Source organism: Pituophis catenifer, unplaced genomic scaffold (genome assembly GCF_029215685.1).
Source record: "Pituophis catenifer annectens isolate HBS135680 unplaced genomic scaffold, rPitCat1.0.hap2 SCAF_3, whole genome shotgun sequence".
Lineage (NCBI taxonomy): Eukaryota > Metazoa > Chordata > Lepidosauria > Squamata > Colubridae > Pituophis > Pituophis catenifer.
This window is the reverse complement of record NW_027256883.1, coordinates 66594542-66616546: the sequence shown is the minus strand read 5'-3', so window position 1 is coordinate 66616546 and position 22005 is coordinate 66594542. Positions and strand designations below refer to the sequence as shown.

Genomic DNA, 22005 nt, shown 5'->3' with positions numbered 1-22005 from the left:
TTTTCTCTTTGAAGACATTTCACTTCTCATCCAAGAAGCTTCTTCAGCTCTGACTAGATGGTGGAGAATGGAAGGATTTATACTCCTTGCAGACAGCTGGTCATTTGCATCCTTTCAGAGAGTCATTGAGGCCACTTGGAGGTTTACCTGTGTCCTCAGGGTCACCTGAGTAGTGCTCCTGGTTCCTGTAGTCAACAATTTTTTTCCTCTGGCAATCCATTCCTACTCCCACACCATTCCAAGGGTGTTCATCCTAAATTGTATAGCTAAAAGTCTGTAGAGATTCTCAGTCATCCAGGTCATGGTTGTCCCAAAGGTACAACCAGGAGCACTACTCAGGTGACCTTGAGAACACAGATAAACCTCCAAGTGCTTCAACAACCTTCTAAAAAGGATGCAAATGACCAGCTGTCAGCAAGGAATATAAATCCTTCCATTCCCCTATTATCCTGTCAGAGCTGAAGAAGCTTCTTGGATGAGAAGCGAAACGTCTTCAAAAGAAAAAAACAAGAAAGCCGCCTGGAAAAAAAAAAAAAGCATCTTTCCCTTTGCAGGATTCTCTTACACGTACATCTGCGCGTTTGTGTACATTCTCCCCAGCGTGTAATTACTATAGGCGGGTGTGCATACGGAATCCGCTTCTCTGAGAGTGCTTGGGCTCTTCCCATGTGCTATATCTGCGTGTGTTCGTTTTATTTTCAAGTGTGCACGCCCCTCAGCCGGAGAAGGGAGGGAGGAAAAAACAACGACTAGTGACATGCAGGCAGGCGGGTGTTATCTCCCAAACGTCATTCGAAACCACCCGCCTCTTGCGGAGGCGCATGCGTCGTGCGCACCGAACCGGGACCCGTACATGCCGGAATTGAGCAAACTTGGCTTAATTGAGCGCTTTATCTAGGGAGAGGCACCTTCGCGTCGACCTCCGGCCGCGAAGAGAGCAAAAAGCAACGGCTCCGTGGCGTCGTGCAAAGCGAAAAGCAGGGATGGTCAGAAGCCTGGCCGCTGCCGCCATTGTGGGGAACGGGCAAAAAGGCTTTCTCCTCGTTCAGGGAGAATCCGCCGTCCTTCTCGGCGTCGCGCGCTCCCCTTTCCCCGGCGGTTGCCTAGGAGATCGGAAGCGGGCGAGCGGCCCCGCGAGGAGGGCTTTCGGAGCGCGCGCGCGGCCGGCGGCGAGAGTCAGCCCGGGCGGACGGCCGTGCTCTGAGGCGCGCGCCCCCTCCTTGTCGCGTGCCGAAGGATTCCCTTCGCCTGCGTTGGGGATCCGCTTCCTCAGCCTGAGCGGGAGTCGCTGCCGAGCGGTGGAAGGACGAGGTGAGGCGGGCAGGGCAGGTTGGAGGGCTGGACGGACGCCTGTACGTCGTTTCTGTGGAGAGCTTCAAAGGCAGCTCCAGTTACGCCGTTCTACTCCGGAGTAGTTAACCCGATACGCTTCCCACGTTTTCGATTTCACTTCCCACTCGCTCCCATTAGGGATCAGAGTTCATGGAGGTTGTACTACATAAGGCGAAACATTTGGAAGGTGTCGGTTTGATTTATGGCGATTCTCAGTCATCCAGGTCACCCAGTGGTTTAAATCCAAATGTTTTACTACCGGCTCTGTGGGCGTGACTTGGTGGGCGTGGCAGGGGAAGGATACTGCAAAATCTCCATTCCCACCCCACTCTGGGGCCAGCCAGAGGTGGTATTTGCCGGTTCTCTGAACTACTCAAAATTTCTGCTACCGGTTCTCCAGAACCTGTCAGAACCTGTTGGATTTCACCCCTGGTTGTCCCAAAAGTGCTTTTTCAAGAGGCACCTGGAATTTCTGGTTTTTCTTTAAAGACGTTTCGCTTCTCATCCCAGAAGCTTCTTCAACTCTGACTGAAGAAGCTTCTTGGATGAGAAGTGAAATGTCTTCAAAGAAAAACAAGAAAGTCCAGGTGCCTCTTGAAAAAAGCACCTTTGGGTGTTGGTTTGATTGTAAATGGCATAGATCACATGATTAGGTAATAAATGATAAAGATCTGGGTGCAGTGGCAAAGGATGATATATTATTTATGGAATTTAATACATTAACTACATGTTCTATAATATATTACCGTAATATTGATGTGATGTATAATTTTATAGATTGACTACTTCGGTGTAAATAACCAATCACGATTTGACGATTGTATGCTGTGTTAAATAAGCATCTACTAGACTTGATTAGTATCCAACTCTGCAGAACTGGTAGCAGATTATAATAGGCAGAGTAATTTTAAGCAGTAAGTAATGTCATAATCAAAAGTACAAAGTGGAAAGTTAATAATAGTCTGATCCACACAAATCTAGAAGCTCTACATTTGCTTTGTTTGATTTAGTGTATGGGAACCTATTGTGGAACAAAAAATAAACTCGAGCAAGTACAAACAAAAATACCACAAATTGTTGGGAGGCTCTTCAGCCATCCATCATTATTACCACATGATTTTTAAAAAAAAAAGATTTAAAAATGAAAAGCAGTAAATATCTTTTTTAAAAAAAACAAAGGTTTAGTTCCTCTACCACAAATTCTATAATATGTGCTTCCCCTCCCATATATGCACATGGCCACAAAGTTTAAATTATAAAGGAAACAAATTCCCTCTGCTAGCAGAATTTTCTTTAGAATATATTTAGATGGTAAAAGGACTTGGACAAAAAAATATCTTACTGACTCTGGGTGTTCGGAAAGGCTGCCTGCATAGAACATCTACCTATGTCATACTAGGTGAGCCAAGCTGACCAGATTTAGTAGATGTCTAAATTACACTATTAGTCTATTATTCAGGTTAATTATTTAAGGATTTGATTAAATGGATTGCATCCCACAACAATTTACACTATAATTTGATTAAAAGATTTGTACTCTGTTTCCTATTAAACCTCAAAGCAGTGGCTTAAAATAATTAAAATTGCAACAGTGCAATTTTTAAGTGGCTTAAATGATTAATTTAAAATGTGCATTAATTAAAAAATACAATTTAAAATTTTTAAAAAGATCAAATGAATAATAAAGCAATAGCAAAAGAAATATAATGAACTGTTAATGTTTCAACTTCCATAAGAATAGGTAGTTTATTTTAGAAATCATAAATTGTCCGTGAGAATTTAGATGGAATCCCTGGGCCATAGAAGGAAGGAGGGGGAAGGCAGAAGACAGTCACAATACAAGATAATCTTGGTAGATAGTAAAGGAGACCAGAGACCAACGCTGTATAATTAGTATAATGACTTGCAGTTTGAAGAAAGACAACTGCAGTGAGCTCTGTTGAAAGGTCACCTTCCCCCCATCCTTAAGAAGCTGCCTGTGGAAAACAGTATCTAACCAAAGCTAAATCCTTTCAGATCACATGGATTAAAACAAAGTACATTTAGGAATGTACAAAGTACATTTAGGAATCTACTTCATTTTAATCCATGTGAAATGGGTTAAACGGTTCAAAAAGTTTAATGGGCTGAAGTTGATGTTAAAACAGTTTTCATTAAATGATTGATGTGTGTGAATGTGTGTGTATAATCATAAACATCTTTATACTTACTCTCCATCATTGCATGTTTGCAGTTAACTGTTTAAGGAAGAAGGAATGGGAATTATAAAAATTCCACTCCACGTTTTGGTTAAAAATAGCCATAAATGTTTTAATTGGTGGAAGCTGTAGTTACAGAGAACATATCCCAGCTATTTAAAGTTGAAATACCCTGTTTTACTGTAAAAGAGAAAATGGTAACTTGTTTATATTAAAGTTTGATTTTTTTTTTACATCAGCTCTGCAGTTTGAAAACAACAAAAGTAGATGTTCACCATTGGGAAGTAGAACACTTTATTTTGATACCCATGCCTTTGTATGCCTCTTGGAAGAAAATGGTAATGAATATATTGCTCTACAATTTGAATAACAATAATAGTTTTGTTATCACTTTATCTCTTTAGAAATAACCACCTACATAAATACTATTTTGCATGCATTTTTCTGGAGTAAGTTAGCTGGCATTTGTATGTACCATATTTTTCTGAGTATAAGATGCACCTTTTTTGCCCCTAAAAGAGGGTGAAAATTTGGGTACGTCTTATACACCGAATGTAGCCCCGCCCAGCCTCTGAAACTGAGGTTTCAGAGGCTGAAAAAGCAAGGCACAGAGCTCACAACCAATGAACCTGTTGCTAAAGTTCACCTCTGGGAACAGTTGATTGGAGGTATTTCGGGAGGCTGATCCACCTGCAATCACCTTTTTTCTTATTTTCTTCCCCAAAAACTAAGGTGTGTTTTATACTCTGGTGCGTCTTATAGTCTGAAAAATACGGTAGTTGTAGTGTATTTATGTCACTGTAATAGTAAGCATAAGTTTTGGGGGAAAAGTATTAATGATTTTACACAATTGCATACTAGTTACAAATTAGAACTAGATTTCATTTCCTGTCCATTTCTGTACTTTGAAATTAATGCTGTTAAACATTGATATGCATAAGTCATACAAGTATTTCATTGTTGATCGATTTTATTTAAGATGCTATCTTTTCAATGGTTGCCTCTTGTAATAATGTAAAACTTATGTATAGGGCTTTTCCCCCCCAAACATTCTACATATATATCAATTAGTTTTAGATGTTCCATATCCAAACCACAACATGCCATCTGGGAATACCTGAAAACATTACAATAAGAACAGATGCAAAGACCATAATTTGGTAGTGGCTAAGGGAAGGCAGGGCATAGAGGGAAGGTAAAATATAAAACATGTAAGAGTGCACTGCAAGAGATGTAGATTTGTGGAGCATATTAAATCTTCAGAGGCCCTAAAAAATTGAAAAATTCTGCCTCGTTATTTAGGGTTACACCTGTTCTCTAATGATAATTATATGGGAAGGGATGAATTTTTTTCTGCTCACCAAATTATTATTGAAAGCTCTTGTTTTTATGATTATGCTTGTTGAATCAATGTGTATATAGCAAATAATAATGTTTTATATTGTTTTAGGATTCACCACTCAGCAGTCTGAGATCATTGTGTCTGCTATAATGAACATTATGAAAAACAATATGGATATGATACACAAAGACATGGTCACCAAAATGCAACAGGTTGAGAATGTATTTAATATATAATTATATTTACTAGGGTGGACTCAGATTAAAACCATCTAAATTATAGACATTTAATTATAATAACTGATTTTGATAGTGCTACTAACATAAAATGTGTTGCAAAGTAAATATATAATATATGTCTGTGCTAAACAATAGAATACTCTGATCTCCATCTATTCATAAACCATGCAAAAGCATTCCTTTTTGCTGATATTGCCTTATTTTGCATGGATTCTTATATTTACCTTCAAAGTTAGTACTTCTTCATGAGTCCAAGGTGAGTGTGGGGCCATGCATATGGCATCTGTCTTACAACTCTTCAAATCAAATAAACATTTTTGGGGATCACACTACAACTGCAGAAAGCACCTGCCATTCCCAGGAAAAGACAGAACTATTTTAAGTAGTAACAGAGAGGTCATGTGAGCACCTCAGCAGGTGCCAAAACTGCTTAAATTATTATTTCTATATTCCTTCCTACATTCAACTAAATAAAGTCCCCATCAGTTCTACATAATATTGCATAAACATTATAGCTAGAATGAACATTGAGGATGATATCTCAACACTGGCTGTACTGATGGCCTGAAGAAACCCTTTTTCCTTTTTTCTCCAAAGGAAATTGCTGTTCAGCAGATAATGTCTCACATTGGTGTTGTAAAAAAGGATATGATTATTTTGGAAAAGAGTGAATTTTCAGCACTCCGAGCAGAAAATGAGGTAATTTTTTTTAAATGTAATGGCTATTTTTTGAATATATATGGATGAAATTTTAGTAGTAGCTTCAAAATATGTTGAATCCATTTAATATCAGCTACCATCTGAAATTAAGGAAAGGCTTCTGTTTTCAGTTTTAAGGTAGAAACCTTGTTCTAAATGAAATTACTGACACCAAACTATTGAAAGGGGTTTTGTATTTAATCACATTGAGAGCAGTAGATAAAATAATGTGCTATACTCATGCCTATTTCATTTCATGGTGATTTGGAGTCCAACAAAAACCAACAAAAATATAAAACAATATAGTTTCTCTGAGACTGGAAATCTTGATTTTTGACTTCCCCTTTTCACCTCCATGTTCGTATTTGTGAGTGCTTTAATAAGATCAATGTGCTTGCTACATTCAGTTCAGCTTTGTACAGGCATATACAGTAGATGCTTTTTGAATATATCCATATATACTCATATATAGTAAATGTAGTTAAATGAGAATTCCAAGTTCCCTTCTTCTTTTCTACCTCCTTACTATCAAACAGAGTTGATTGTAACCTAAAATATGTATTTGCTATATGCTTCACTATTTTTTTGGCTGGCATTTTAACTAAGCTTATTCTTTTTTTTATGCAAAGAAAATAAAACTTGAACTTCAGCAGCTAAAAAAGCAAGTAATGGTAAGTTACATTATTTTCAAAATGCAACTTCAGAATATAAAATGAATATCTACTTTCTGTAAGAAGTTATTTTATAATTTCGCCCTGTATCCACTTATATGGGAGCAAATGCTATTGGGCTCTACTACCCTTACTTCTGAATGAATATGTATAGGATTATATTGTAAAATTAAAAGCACTTGATGAGAACCAACACATCAGCAGCATTGTCAAAATCCAGCATATCTGCTTAACCCATCAGGAAGGATTATGTATGAATTTCTATAAATTCTATAAATACAGATAGTTTAAACTGTAATACAAACATTCTGCATTAGTCTAGAAAGGGTTTGTTGCTTTTGCGCTTGTAATTCAGAATGATAATGAAATTATATGATGACAAAGTAGTAATGCACGATATACATATCACATGCATTTATATTAACAATCTGTACATGGAACCTTAGAAATACTGATGTAAGGCTCTATCTTGTATTTTTTGATCTGTGCCCTGGCAGCACCTAGAAACTGTGGGGAAAATTTACCAAGCCCCAAATTTAAGAAGAAGGCTGGGACTTCTGTTATCAAAATAATTTGTCTACATAAAGTGAAACCACTTAATTTGCTTTTCATCTATAATAAACTAATCCATAGAAATCAGTGCCAAAAGAATCTTGGTAATAAAAATATTCTAGTAAAATTACCATAGCTAAAATATCTTCAGCAAAAAAATAAAGAAATTTTCTTATAGGTAGTTGATAGAGGACTGCTTGTATACTCTCAAATAAAGATAGTCCTCAATTTATAGCAGTTTGTTAGCGACCATTTGAAATTACTGAAAAAATGACTACAGACCATTTTTCACACTTACAACCCATTGCTGCATCACCATGGTCACATGATCAAATTTCAGAAGTTTGGCAGCTGATTCATGATGGTTAAGAGTGTCCCAGGGTCAAGTGATCACCTTTTGCGCCCCTCTGACAAGCAAAGTCAATGGGGAACCCAGATTCACTCAACAACCACAGTGATCACTTAACAATTGCAGTGATTCATTTAAGAATTGCGGCAAGAAAGTCATAAAATGGAGCAAAACTCACCTGTCTAACAGCAATTTCTGTGCTTAGCAACAGAAATTTTGGGCTCAATTATTGTTGCAAGTTGAGGACTACCTGTACTGCTTTTGAATATGTCTAATAATGTCTTTCCCTACATTCTAAATTAGAAGCATTTCTTGCACTGGATTATGTGGTGAAACATATTGCTGTTGAAAAAGTAAATCATTGATGGGTGTTTCTGTGATAGAGTTCAATAGATGTACCATAGCAACAGAAACGGTGTGGGGCAGACATTCAGAATTCAGCTAACTTAAGGCATCTTTTATAAATTATATTGAGGTTTCTTGACCGGATACCAAGTAATATAGAGAGCAGTATTCATTTGAGTAAAATACACATTTTCATGCTTTTATTTAGTTTTCTCCTTCTGCTTTGGGTCTCTAAAAAACCTGGAACAATTTAGCAGGAGGAGAGTTTGGTAGAATAAAAGAAATTACATATTTCTGGAATAATTTAGGGCTGTTGACCATGGAAAATTTCATTAAATATAGTATTGCTTTTTTTGATTAAGGAATCTTAATACAGGCATTCAGTTTAGTACTATGCAATTTTTTTTTCTAGGATGAAACTTCCAAAGTGCGAACAGATAGCAAGTTAGATTTCAATCTAGAAAAAAGCAGAGTAAAAGAATTGGTATGTATGCTTTTCTTTTATATAAAGATTACTCAGAAATATTGACATACTGTGTCATGTAATTCTGTGTTAACTGTTAAACTGATTCTCATAATTATTATGTTACTATTTGATCAAATAGTATTGTGAGGATGACACCTGTCTAATGTTTTAATCCATTAGATTAAATGAATTAAAATGAATTAAACTAATGGATTAAACATTAGTTTTAGATAACCCTTTTTTTTTTTTTTTACAGAACTTGAAATAAATTATTTTAGGCTCACTGGCTGCACAGTTTAGATTTTCCTGAGTGCTTAATGAGTTCAAGAACCATAGCTAAAAATAAACTTTGGAAGATATTTATGGTTTTCCTGGGCCAATGTAGATTTGAAAGTATTTCATTTGGAACTTTATCTGATGGTATTTAGATAGCATTTCATTCATATAACTGCTAGTAAAGAAGGTAGAATAGAATGTGGAAGAGGCAGAAACTCTAGCTGCAGTGATATTTTAAGATGATTAATGACAAATGGAAGGTGATTTTTTTTTAGAAGCAGAAGATAATTAACTACTCTCTTCTTTTTCAGTATTCACTGAATGATAGAAAAGTATTGAAAATGAGAACAGAAATAGTGGAATTGGTAAGAATTACAAATATAATTATTAATCACAGTAAAAGTCCTTTTCATATCTGTTTCCAAACTTACTTAGACATCATTATTTAATTAATCAAATGAATATAGCTCACCCCTCCCACAGAAGGCAACTTTGAGCAGCAAACTATAATCAGATAAGAACAGGGGTGAAATACCACCGGTTCGGTCCGGTTCGCCTGAACCGGTAGTAAAAAAGGCTACTGGTTCACTGAACTGGTAGCAAAAAATGTAAAAAGAAAAAGTTCCAATGATCAGCTGAATGATCTGGAACCAGTAGTTAAAAATGCTTTTAAAAAGTAAAAAAAGAAAAAAAAAAGGCTGCGACGATCACAGCTGTGCCGTGCGATCGTCAGAGCCTTTTTTTTTTACTTTTAAAAGCATTTTTTACAACCTATTCCTTGAATAGGTTGTAAAAATATGCTTTTAAAAGTAAAAAAAAAAAAGGCTCTGAAGGTCGCGCACCACAGCTGATCTCCCCCCCGGCACGCTGTTCTACTTACCCCATGCCTCCTTTTGATGTGCACTGTGCGCACATGCACCTCACATTTGGTGCGTGCTGCACATACGTGTGCACAGCTTTTGTTTGGCGCGCGGCGTCCATGCGCAACCAGCGATCCAGTAATAAACCGGTTCAGATTTCACCACTGGATAAGAACCATAAATAAAAACAAAAATATACACTACAAACATCTTTTTAAATAATAAATATAAAAGCAAAAGATACAAACCACAGAAGGGGGAAAAATAAAAATGGCCACCTCAACAATAGAGCCATCTGAGCAGTTGTCTGAGAGCCTCATGCCTGACAGCATAAGTAAGATTTGTGGGCTTTTCATAATATCAAAAGGGATGGAGCTATGGTAATCTAATGTTGGGGGAAAGAATGTTCCATAAGGTAGGTACCTTAGCAGAGAAGACGCCTATCCTGGATCTCATCAGTTGAAGGCCCCTAACTGATGGGACCCACAACATGCCTGCTCTGCCCAATCTAGATGGAGGGCTAATATATCTGGGAGAGGCAGTCCCTCAGATAATCTATTCTATGCTATGAAGGGTGTTAAAGTTAAAACCAGATCTTGAATTGGATCTGCAAGCAAATTGGCAGCCAATACAGCTCATGGAAGAGAAGTATAATATGTGCTGCTCTAGAAGTGCACATAACTGCCTATGCTGCTGCATTTTGTACTAGGTCTAGTTTCCAGAAAGTCTTCAAGGTCAGCCCCATGTAGAACGCATTGCAGTAGTCCAATCTGAAAGTGTCCAGAGCATGGTTGACATTAAGTAGGGCTTAATGACCCAGGAATGAGCGCAACAGATACACAAGATGAAGCTGTGCTATAATAGAGTTGCTATCTAAACAGCCTGACTAGTATAGAAATAATCTTTGACTATAAAGATTATAAATAAGTTTCATTAGAAGTGAATTCTTAATTGCCAGACTGGGAAAAAAGAATGTAGCATTTCAACGTGATTGTAATACTGTTCACAAGCAATTAGCACTATGTACTAATAAACACATATGCTGTATTATTTAAGAACAAAAGCAGATTTTTCCTTCCCTACCGTATATATATATAAAAAAGAGAATCTGTTATATAAAAATGTACAGTATTATTTTTGGGATATGTTTGCCTAATGTTTTAATAAAATGCTTAAAACTATATTAATGTTAACAGATTTGTTTTAAAGTGTTTTCTCTACTTTAAGCATGCCCAGCAAGATCGAGCTTTAACACAGACTTATAGAAAAATAGATACTGAAGTTGCAGGTCTGAAAACAATGCTTGAATCACACAAACTTGACAATATCAAATATTTAGCTGGTAAGTTAATCCTTTGTCTAAATATATGCTTGGTCAATTTCCTTATTTGCCTGCTCAGTTTATGCTTATGTTTAATATTTATGTCAAAAATGATAGTTTCTAGTTGATACCAAAAATTGACTGTTTAGTTTAGTATATTCATTTAGAACAGGGGTCTGCAGCCTTAAACACTCAAAGAGTCACTTGGGCCTGTTTCCCGCAGAAAACAAACCACTGGGAGCCACAAAACCTGGATGTGCGTGGCCAACTCGATGCCACTCACTCCCACCCAGTCACATTACCCCCCCACCCAGCCACGCCTACCCAGGTTTTGTGGCTCCCCATGTTTTCTATCAGAAATAGGTATTTCCCTCTCTCTTTCCCTCCTTCTCTCTTTCTCTTTCTCCCTCTTTCATCTCCCCCCTTCCTGCGCACCCTCTCAGCCCCGCCACAGCTGGCCAGGGGATCGCGAGGGGGGAGGGGAGGAGGAGGAGGGAAGCCTCCGCTGCGGATTTATTCGTTCCTCAGTCAGCCCAGATTTCCAAAAGGAAGAAAGAAAAATGGGTAATAAAAAGCCCCAAGGAGAGCACGCAGGGCTTTCCGAGAGAGTAAGAAGGGACAGAACGAGATGGGGAACGAGAGATACACACACACACAAAGACACAGAGAGAGAGAGAGAGAGAGCTGCCAGGGCGAGTGGGGCAGAGAATGGGCTCCAGGAGGAGGTGGGGCTCCTGTCTCCCCCATTGTGAAGTGCGCTTTTGCTGTGCTGCGAGAGCAGCAGGCAGGCCATGGAGAGGGTGTTGGGTCTTCCCCACGCCCCACGCCAAAGGAAAGCCAGCCAGGGCTTCTCCTTCCCTCCTACCTTTCCTCCTTCCCCCCACTCAATCCTACTTCAGGACAGAGGAGCGCGCACTGGAAACACGTGTTGGGGCGACATCAGAGCGCGTCTTCTGACCCTCCGGCGTTTGCCCACAACTCTCCATGCTCCTCCTGGCCTGGCTTGCTGAGGGGGGGGGAGCCCTGACGCCTCTGCTGCCCCCACCCAACGGCCCCAGCCATTGCTGCCCAGCAAAGGCACAGAAAAAGAAAGCAAGCAGTAATATAGCTTGAACTTGGGCGAAAGATCAGAGATTGGGGAAGATGGGCAATGTGTTTCAAAGGAGAGCCGGGCCACGCCTCTCCGCCGTCCAACTTGCCAATGGGGGTGCTTCTGCCGGGCCATCTCCCCCCTCGGGCTGTTGAGCTCGGCGCTTGGGGGAGGGGAGTGCTTCCCCACGCCACCCTCTTCTTTTTCTTGGCCTGCTGACCAAGGAGGAGGAAGGCCAGGCTTGGGGGATGGCCCCCACGCCGCAACATATGCCCCCATTGTTCTCTCCCAGCCCTCTTTGCTGGCAGCAACAGCAAATTTACCGTGACAAAGGCGGAATGCTGTTGCCACGCAAAGGCAAGTGCAGGGGTGCTTCGCTCCCGCACTAAGGCTCCGACCATGCAACTGACGTGACAGAGTGGCAGGGAGCCATAACAGGGGGCCCAAAGAGCCGCATGCGGCTCCGGAGCTGCAGGTTGCCGACTCCCAGTTTAGAACATACAACCCCTTGTTATTACCTCTATTGGTATATTTTGTTGGCATAATCTCTTGCCTACATTGGCTATGTGTTTGATGCCGCAAATACATTTTTCCTACTAGTTACACAGTATAGCTTTCACTTTTGATGCTTAATTGCTAAAAAAGATAGGATCTATAAAACAGGTCATATTAGCATAAATTTATTTTAATATATGTAACTTAGTGTATAAAATTTGAATAGCATAAACTGTTTTTAAAATTGTGATAAATAACTTGAAAGAATAATTTATACAATATTTTTACTCTAGTTCTGCTTACTACTTTGTATTTCTTCCCTTTATTTGATTATTAGTCCATTTTTCAATTTTCTTCATTCTCTGAAATACAGATCATAATAGGCTATGATCTACATAGCCTAGCAAAACATTAGTTTCCATGTTGTCTAATAATATACAGTTGCATGCAAGATTCTAGTGATATGTTAGAACATTTTTATGTTGATAGAATTGTATTTTTAAAAGGACTAAAACAAACATATTTAAACTTATTTTTATACCCAGAAATCCTTATGTATATTTTTTTCTCCGTTTCTTCATCTAGGTTCAGTATTTACATGCCTTACAGTAGCACTTGGATTTTACCGTTTATGGATATAATGAAACATTATTTTCAATGATCTTGCATTAGCTTGCCATAAGAAATAACATGTTATTTCCATCTGAAATAATGATTTTTTTCAGAGAGTGTACCATTTTATTTATTTGTTGCACTGAAGAATATAATCAAAGAATTACATAGGGGCGCCTGAAAAATGTATGGGTATCAAAATATAGAGAGAAACCTTGCCTGTGTTATGGGCATCCATATTTTGCACAGAATATATCCACTCAGAACTGAATGTTTATATGTCTCCAGGATATTATGATCCTAAAAAGATAGCTTTTAAAATACATACTACCAGGAGTGAAAACTACTTACCTTCCCTAACGGTTTGGAAGTGCATGCACCCCGTGCGTGTGGACCCTCTGCGCATGCGCAAACCCTTCTGCGCATGCACAGAGGGTAAAAAACAGGTTACTTCCTGGTTAAAACGACGACTGGGCGGGTGGGTGGAGCCTTGCGTTGCCATCGCTACTGGTTCTCTGAACCACCCGCCGCCATCACTACTGGTTCAGCTGAACAGGTCCAAACCAGTAGCATTTCATCCCTGCCTACTACCTATATCAAATGCAAGTTTTAAGTTAGAAGATTAGTGGTATAACAACAGACATTAATGCTAAGTGAGAGGGGATAAAATAATTCAATTATCTTTATTTATCATGTTCCTTCAGAGCTAGAAATTCTTGAATTATGTCGTGGTTTACTTCCTTTGTATCGATAAACAGGATTTTAAAGATTTCTTGTTGCTGTATTTAATGGATGTTTCCATTGTCATCTGTTGTTAATAAATCTCCGTCCAACTAAAAATGTTTTATAAGCAACGGTTGTGAAAAGATTGTGCTGATAACAAAATGTCAAAAAAACAATAGACAAAATCTTAACTGTTTCCTTAATATAAAAATAATGGAAGCAAAAACTTTTACAAAAGTTTAATTTTTAAAGTTTTACTTCCAATATTTTTATATTAAGGAAACAACTAGAGAAATAAGGCATTTTTTCTTAATAAAATAATAAAAGACTACCAACACAATCATAAACCTAATTTTTTTTAGACAGGTTAGTTGGGTTTACTCTCACCAAGCGATTACAAGGTGAGATTTTTTCGAAATTTCCAGAATAACAGTAAATATAAATCAGTGACCAAATTTGACCAATGTTAAGCACTATAAGAATTTCTTAAAGAGAAAACTTTCCTAAGTAGAAAATAGTATCAGCAATTGTAGCTAGAAGATACCAAATACCACAAATACATACCTGGAAATAAATTCTAATGAAATAAAAAGAATAGTCATTTTGCAGACTGGAAAATTATGTATACAAGCTGCGCCAAAATTTAAACCAAGCACATATATCCATGGGCACATTTCTTCTATGGAAATGTGGAGGAGAATGCTTGTTTTACATAAGCAATTGATTAATTGTTAAATTTGGCAACATAAAAGGAGTTATCACTTTTATGATGAAACAATAAATTGATAGTAACTTTATTATTACCAAAGAAGAGAAAAATGTCTGGGTTTTTTCAGTTCAATGCCAAAATAATCCCACAGCAAAATCCTTTTAGTTGTTCATACTTATATAATTATTTCCCCTTCTTTTGTGACTTTTAATTGTCAATGACAAGCAAAATTGCCATTGATTATGATCCATTTAATTAACCTCTTAAGAAAGATTAGACTTGAATAATTTCTTCTTAAAATAAAGGTGACGAGTGGTTGCACTATTTTTATCAATTTTATAAATATAAAATACTCAGGAGAAATATATTGAATAAGATTTACTGAGTAATACAAACTATGAAATATCATTTCAACATAGTTTACCACAACATTTGATCTTTTTTTATTATGCTACATGTGTAATTACTTCTTTGTAATAGCAATTCCAAAGTCTCTTTACATATAAACTGTCACAAATTAGTGGCAAATGATGTTTTATAAAGAAATTAATTTACAAATAAATAGATACCTTGGATTACACTAAATAAAATAATAAAATAATAAAATACTCTGAAGTAGTTGTCATTGCCAGGCCTGAGATTGGTGTATTTGGTGAGCCAGTTGTGTGTGTGTGTGTGTGTGATTATTATTGCTTTTTAGTCCAGGCAGTTATATTTTGGGACTAACTTTTAACTGTAAAACATAATAATTGTATTTTTAAAATGCCATCAATACTTCTAAATTTTGTTTTCTGCTAAATTGTATCTTATTAGTGGTTTTTCTTTCTAAATAAATGTTTTTGTCTTTCTAAATAAATGTGGATGGATGGATGGGTAGATTGATTTGAAATATTTATGTACCATTTCTAGGATTGCCTTCTTGAAATTTCCTATTTGAATAATTTTAGTGGAAACTAAATATGATCTTGTATTGGAATTTGACATTTTGTAAGCCGCCTTGAGTCCCCAGGGAGAAAGGCGGCATATAAATCGCAATAAATAAATAAAATAAATAAATAAATCTTAATCAATAAAGACCCAAGAAAATAATGGGAATTAAAACTATCAGGTTTTCTATCATGGCATAAAATTTATTGAGCTATTAAATGTCAGAATAATTATATGTGGAATAAGTGATTTAACTAATAAACTATTCAGGATAACTTTATTGCCCCTGAAATTATGTACTACTATGAGAAAACTTTGCTGCTGCTGTTTTCTTTTCTTTGGGCAAAATATAGTCTCAGTGTAGCAATACATTTTAAAACAGGTATTCTTTATATGATTTTTTTTTCATTCTAGGATCAATATATATGAAATTGGAAGCTAACAATGTTTTATGCAGGAATGCATTCTATTTATTAAATTTATACTTCTCTTTTCAATCCAGTCCAGTCCTGTGTATAGATTAAATTCAGGACAAAGCTAGTTATGTTAGAAAATTCTGAAAGCTCTCATTTTAAGAGACCATCAGGTGGGAAAATGCATATTTAATATAAAATGATTTAACTTACAGTTAGATAGATAGGAGATGAGATTGGGGGTCCTTCATTAATTGTACTAGTGGCTCTTGGCATAACTGAAATTTCTCTCAGGCAACTTCAGGATAAGAACAAAATAAATATGTATTTGATTACTGTGCTATAAACCTGGCCGCATTTATGGAAGATTTTTTTCAGAAAGCTCCCCATTTTAGCAATGGACTTTCCAAGTTTGAACATGTGTTTAAAATTTCTATAATGAGGCACAAAAATTGGAGCTAGTCCCAATAACTTTATTGTACTCCAGGACTGGCCCAAGTTCCTCCCCAACCTTCTCATTGTCCGAGTCTGCTGCCAGCAAAGCTGCCAGCTGCTGGGCCACAACACGTATTACCACAAGAGATGAGATTCTATGTGTCAACCGTCCCATTGCATTAAACAGGAAAAGAATCTCCTGGGACATTTTTTTCTTCAATAATATAACTTCGCTGAAAAGCCATATGGGTACTGAAGTAGAAAAGCCAGTTCTGACATTTTCATTTCCCAGTCAATGACCTTGGGGTTTAGGTCTGTCTCATGCTTCCAGGGGGCACACTTGCTTTCCAGAGTTCCCTTCCAAACCTCCCTTCCCTTCCAATGCCTTCTCTCCCCTCTCCCATTACTGTTGTCTGGTTGCAAGCAGGGCTGTGTAGCAAGTCAACCATGACATCATGTATATTTCACCAGGAATTGGTGAAATCCTTATTGAAGTGGAGTTCTAGCCATACTAAAGTATCAATCTATCCTAGTTTCACCAAAGAAGTCTGAAGATAAAATAAGTTTAGGAGTGCAGTTGGCTCTGTTGATTATGTGCCTGTCTCCCAGCTGCGTGTCTTCAGTCCTGCCTGCACTGCTCGAGGTCTTAGCCGAACTGACGGTTGAGCTCCCCAACCTTATGGTTGTGGGAGATTTTAATCTCCCATCAGCCGCTGAGACATCCGAGTTAGTTCGGGAGTTCATGGCCTCCATGGCGGCCATGGACCTGTCTCAAGTTGTACAGGGCCCAACTCACAGCAGTGGACATACACTCGACCTGATTTTTGTCTCTGGGCAGTGGATAAATGCTTGGGGTAGGGGTGAACTTTCCATCCAACCCCTGTCATGGACCAACCATTCCCTCCTTAGGATAGACTTCCCATCTGTCAACCCCCACTGCTGGGAGGTGAAACCGACTCGTTGATTCCCCCCCAGGCGCCTGATGGACCCTGATAGGTTCCTGACGGAGCTTGGGACATTTCCCACTGACCTATCCCGCGATTCGCCAGAGGCCCTGGTGGACGCCTGGGAACAGGCTGCCACTGGGGCACTGGATCGAATCGCCCCTTTGCAGCCTCTCCACCGACAGGGATCCCGGGTAGCTCCATGGTTTTCCTTGGAGCTGCAGGAGATGAAGCGTCTGAAGAGACGCCTAGAGGGCTGTTGGAGATTGACCCATTCCGAATCTGACCGAGCACAGAACCTACATTAGGTCTTATCTTTTGGCATTGGCAGTGGTGAAACATGACTATTTCGCTGCTCTCATTGCGTCTGCAGAAAACCGGCCAGCAGCCTTGTTCCAAGTGACCTGCTCCCTCCTCAATCGGGGCGAGGGAGGACCCCTTTCAAGGCAGTGCTGAGAATTTTGCACAGTTTCTGCAGGACAAAGTCGCTCAGATCCGGAGGGGTTTGGACTCTGACTGGGCAGGATCCGATGAGGAAATTGGAGCTAGTCTTGAAGGTAATATCTGGGTTGACTTTGACCCTGTTTCCATAGATGAAGTGGACAGGATTGTTGGTAGATTGGGGGCCTCCACATGTTTATTGGACCCATGTCCCTTCTGGCTTGTTGCGGCAACCAGGGAGGTGACTGGAGACTGGATCCAGGCGATTATCAATGCTTCTTTGAGGGATGGGGCCTTCCCCGCCGTACTTAAGGAGGTGGTGGTTCATCCTCTCCTCAAGAAGCCTGTCCTGGATCCAGCCTCCCTGAACAACTTTCGTCCCGTCTCCAACCTTCGCTTTATAGCGAAGGTTGTTGAGTCTGTGGTGGCCTATCAACTTCCACAATTCCTGGAGGAAGCGGATTGCCTGGACCCGTACCAGTCGGGTTTCAAGCGTGGACACAGCACGGAAACGGCATTGGTCGCCCTGGTGAATGATCTCTGGCGGGCCCGGGATGTTGGTTATTCCTCCATCCTGGTGCTACTTGACCTCTCAGCGGCTTTTGATACCATCGACCATGGTATCCTACTGCGTCGGCTTCGGGGGTTGGGGGTGGGAGGCACTGTCTTACAGTGGTTCTCCTCCTACCTCTCGGGCCATACGCAGTTTGTTTGAGCGGGGGGGCAGAGATCCTCCCCGAGGCCCCTCACTTGTGGGGTGCTGCAGGGGTCGGTTCTCTCCCCCTTGCTCTTTAACATCTATATGAAGCCGCTGGGTGAGATCATTCAGAGTTTCGGGGTGGGATATCATCAGTATGCTGATGATACTCAGCTTTACATCTCCACCCCGAACCAATCCAGGGATGCCCTTTCCGTGATGTCCCAGTTCCTGGAGGTGGTACGGGTCTGGATGGGTCGGAACAGGCTCAGACTCAACCCCTCCAAGACTGAGTGGCTGTGGATGCCAGCATCTCCTGATCTAGTATCCCCATCTCTGCAGATGGGAGGGGAGCTGCTGACTCCCTCTGAAAGGGTTCGCAATCTTGGCGGCGTCCTTGATTCCCAGCTGTCCTTGGTAGATCATCTGACGGCCGTGAGAAGGGGGGCTTTTGCACAGGTTCGCCTGGTGCGCCAGTTGCGCCCTTTCCTAGACAGGAATGCCCTCCGTACAGTCACTCAAGCTCTCACTATCTCTTGTTTGGATTACTGTAATGCCTTCTACATGGGGCTGCCCTGGGGGTGCATTTGGAGGCTCCAGCTGGTCCAGAATGCAGCCGTGCGGGTTGTTACGGGAGCTTCTCGTTACTCCCGTGTAACACCTCTCCTGCGTGAGCTACACTGGCTGCCGGTGGCCTTTCGGATCCGCTTCAAGGTGCTGGTACTTACCTATAGAGCCCTACATGTCATGGGCCTGGGGTTACTTGCAGGACCACCTCCTGCCTGCCTCCCACCGCCCTATGCGCTCATATAGGACTGCCCTCCTCCGGGTGCCATCGGCCAGACAATGTCGGCTGGTGGCCCCCAGATTGAGGGCGTTCTCGGTGGCCGCGCCGACCCTCTGGAATGAATTACCCACCGAGCTCCGGACAGCCCCTGACCTCCATTCCTTCCACAAAGATCTTAAGACCTGGCTTTTTACTCAAATCACCTGTTCTGGTCTGTGGGATTTTATATTGGACTTTTAATGCTATTTAGTGATATTGTTTTTATTGTCATTTTATACTTGTGAGCCGCCCCGAGTCCTTCGGGAGAAGGGCAGCATATAAATTTTAATAAAATAAATAAATAAATAAATAAATAAATAAATTTATAAGAACCTGAACTCACTGTACTCTGTACACTGTACTCCAGTGTGTCACTGGATGAGTACAACTACAATGTTTTATGTGCTTTCCAGCAATTACCTCCAACAATAATCAAGATCAGATATCACAGATTTGATAACCACATGAATGCAGAGACTTTTGTTTGTTGAAATCGGTTGATGGATAAGTTTGATTGTGTTTCATTTCATAGCAGTTGTTAAGGAAGAAGTGTGAATCTGCCAGAGGTGAGGGAAGGAAAAGCCTCACTGTAAAGGTATTTGATTTTTTTTTCTTGTCTCTGTACTCTTAGCAACTTTACGATAATGAATCTGGGCATATTGCCAATTTAAGTCTTCATCTTTGAGTTTAAATGCTTGGTTTGAAATTGTTCATATATTTACTTGTAATAAGAGAGATGAACTACAATACTATCTCACCGAGAAGTCATGCAATTCTTTATTTCTTGGGGGGAGAAGTAAGGTTCTTTTCAGTTTTATAAGAACTAAACAACCTGTCTGCCATTGGGTTATTGTTTCACAGATATTTTTTTTTACCTAAACACAGACATAGAATGACTACAGCTGGGCAAACAAGCATTGAGTGGGAATGACTTTCGATTTCCTGCTGGCATTCCCTGGCAGGGAATAGTAGATGGAAGCAACATTCTCCCTTCCTTCCCCACTGTTCTTTTCTCCCTCCTGCCCTCCTCCTTCCTTCTCTCCCTTCCCCTTACTTTCTTTGTGGATATTTTGTCATAAGAGAATCAGTGGGGAAGCTTGGAAGTTGCAAGTCCAAGGCTAACAGGCAGGTAACGGGTACACAAGAAATCCCATATATGTCAGGGATGACAGAGGTTGGGAAAGAGCACCTGGGGGGGGAGTGGTTTAGGCTGGGAATGTGTGTGGGATTTCTTCCTCCCTGTTCCTTCCCTTTCCAGCATACAGGTAAGTGGCTGGTGCTGGGTGAGGAAAGGAGCAAGATGTTGTGGAATGGCTGGGAAACTGTCATGAAACATTCAAAATGAGCATCAAATGACTGCCACAGCAGCCCAGCAGAGCTGAAGCAGCAGCAGTACTGAAGCAGCCATGATTTTTTCACATTTCATTCCCTCAGGAGTCATGAGTTTCTGATTTTAGACATATTTTGTAAATTAGCCCATTTGAGGTACTTTGATTCAAAAATTGTTGCACCATTTTGTCCATTTAAATGTTCTAGAAACAAGACTTTTAATATTATATATTTAATAATAAAATTAAAAGAACATTCTTTGTTATTTTAATTTCTTATAATCACATTTTTTTCTGTTAAGTATAGATTCTCTGCATATGCAATATATTGCTATTTGAATATTGATTTGAGTTCCTATGAAGGCTCCACATCTGTAAATAGTATTAGAAAATATGATAAATATTTAAATACCGTGAAGTTCATTACTAGATATTTATGAAATGCAGAGTATACAATGAATTGCTATTGGGAAAACATTGATAATTAATGGATGAAGTTAATATATAAAGAGATTCGAGAACCAAAAAAACAAAATTTAATTTTAGCATATTTAAAATATGTTAAGGACAGATACTTTTTATCTACAGGAGACTCATTTAGTGGAATAGGATAAACCTTTATTAATGAAGTATAGAATGAATATAAATATTAATCTAGAAATGTTGTGTGGTACAAATTTACTTACAAATACTTCAATGACAGCTAAATATGTGGCTATTTTGTTTCAAAAAGAATTACCAATTGATGTGCAACAAATTATTATTGATGTAAGGAAGCAGGAACTGTAATAGCTTTGCTTAATATTTATGGACCTAATTTAGATTCTCTTATTATGTTCTGTCAATGTCTCCAATACTTGAATGAGTGCATTTATGATCAAGTGGTAATAGGAAGAGATTTTAAAAACATTAGATCCTGACCTGGATAAAAATACACTGCTGTAGGGGGAAAAAGCATTAGTGAGGGAAACAATTAAGACCTAAAGTATATGGAAGAAATAACTCTCTGAATGCCAGTAAAGAAACTTTGTCATACATCTCTACTCCGCTTTGGTTACTTAAAAAGTGATCTATTTTTTTTATTATTTTTTTATTATTATTATTTTTAAAACTTTATTGAGTTTATAAAAAAAATAAATATATTAACATTTCCATTAATATCAGATGTGCAGTGATTTTAACTATATACAAAATATATTTCTGGTGACATTTCAAATTACTTTTTTCTTTTTTATTTAACACACCTTTTTCTCTTTCTTTCATTTTATCATACATCAATTCATACCACCTTCCCCACACAGTATAATATAAAAGTGAGACGGAGTTTGGGGGAGAGACTGAACGACTTCTGCTGCTTTCCTTGTGTGCAGCCAGCAGCAGAAACAGCAGAAATCTTTCTCTCACGGGACCCTTGCCCGTCCTCCCTTCTTCCTGTAGGCCCCACTTACTCTTTACAGGCGCCTGGCAGTGAGACACCGGGCAGCCGAGCCGAGGGCAGCCCTGACAGATGCAGCTCAGCCGGCCCGGCCACGGCCAGCGCTCCCTGCCCATGGCTGAGCCTGGTCCGCAGGGGGCTGACCGTAAGAGAAGGAAGAAGAGACGGCAAGGGGAGCCCCGTCTTGCTCCATGCATCTCGCTTCTCCGCCACCCCACCTGCCACTCCCACTTGCCAGATTTGGGAAGCTGAATGTGCTGCCGCCACCCGGGAGGAAAAG

General features: G+C 39.5%; 1 protein-coding gene across 2 annotated transcripts; it reads left to right on the top strand.

Annotated features, from left to right (window-relative positions):
• The first annotated feature begins 840 nt into the window (after nt 1–840).
• On the top strand, nt 841–13636 carry MCUR1 (mitochondrial calcium uniporter regulator 1). Of its 2 annotated transcripts, none has more exons than XM_070942490.1 (9): nt 841–1311; nt 3770–3868; nt 4981–5084; nt 5709–5810; nt 6440–6481; nt 8140–8211; nt 8781–8834; nt 10557–10671; nt 12821–13636. In XM_070942490.1, the coding sequence occupies exons 1-9, from the start codon at nt 984–986 to the stop codon at nt 12874–12876; spliced, it is 972 nt and encodes a 323-aa protein (XP_070798591.1). In that variant the 5' UTR covers nt 841–983; the 3' UTR covers nt 12877–13636. The 2 variants fall into 2 exon arrangements, with proteins under 2 accessions (XP_070798591.1, XP_070798590.1); XM_070942489.1 differs by having other exon boundaries at nt 4981–5093.
• The last annotated feature ends 8369 nt before the right edge of the window (nt 13637–22005 follow it).

Coding starts and splice junctions, on each gene's coding strand:
- MCUR1 (XM_070942489.1), top strand. CDS start 984: ATGGTCAGAAGCCTGGCCGCTGCCGCCATTGTGGGGAACGGGCAAAAA. Junction 5,811..6,439: donor CACTCCGAGCAGAAAATGAG/GTAATTTTTTTT, acceptor TTTTATGCAAAG/AAAATAAAACTTGAACTTCA. Junction 6,482..8,139: donor AGCTAAAAAAGCAAGTAATG/GTAAGTTACATT, acceptor TTTTTTTTCTAG/GATGAAACTTCCAAAGTGCG.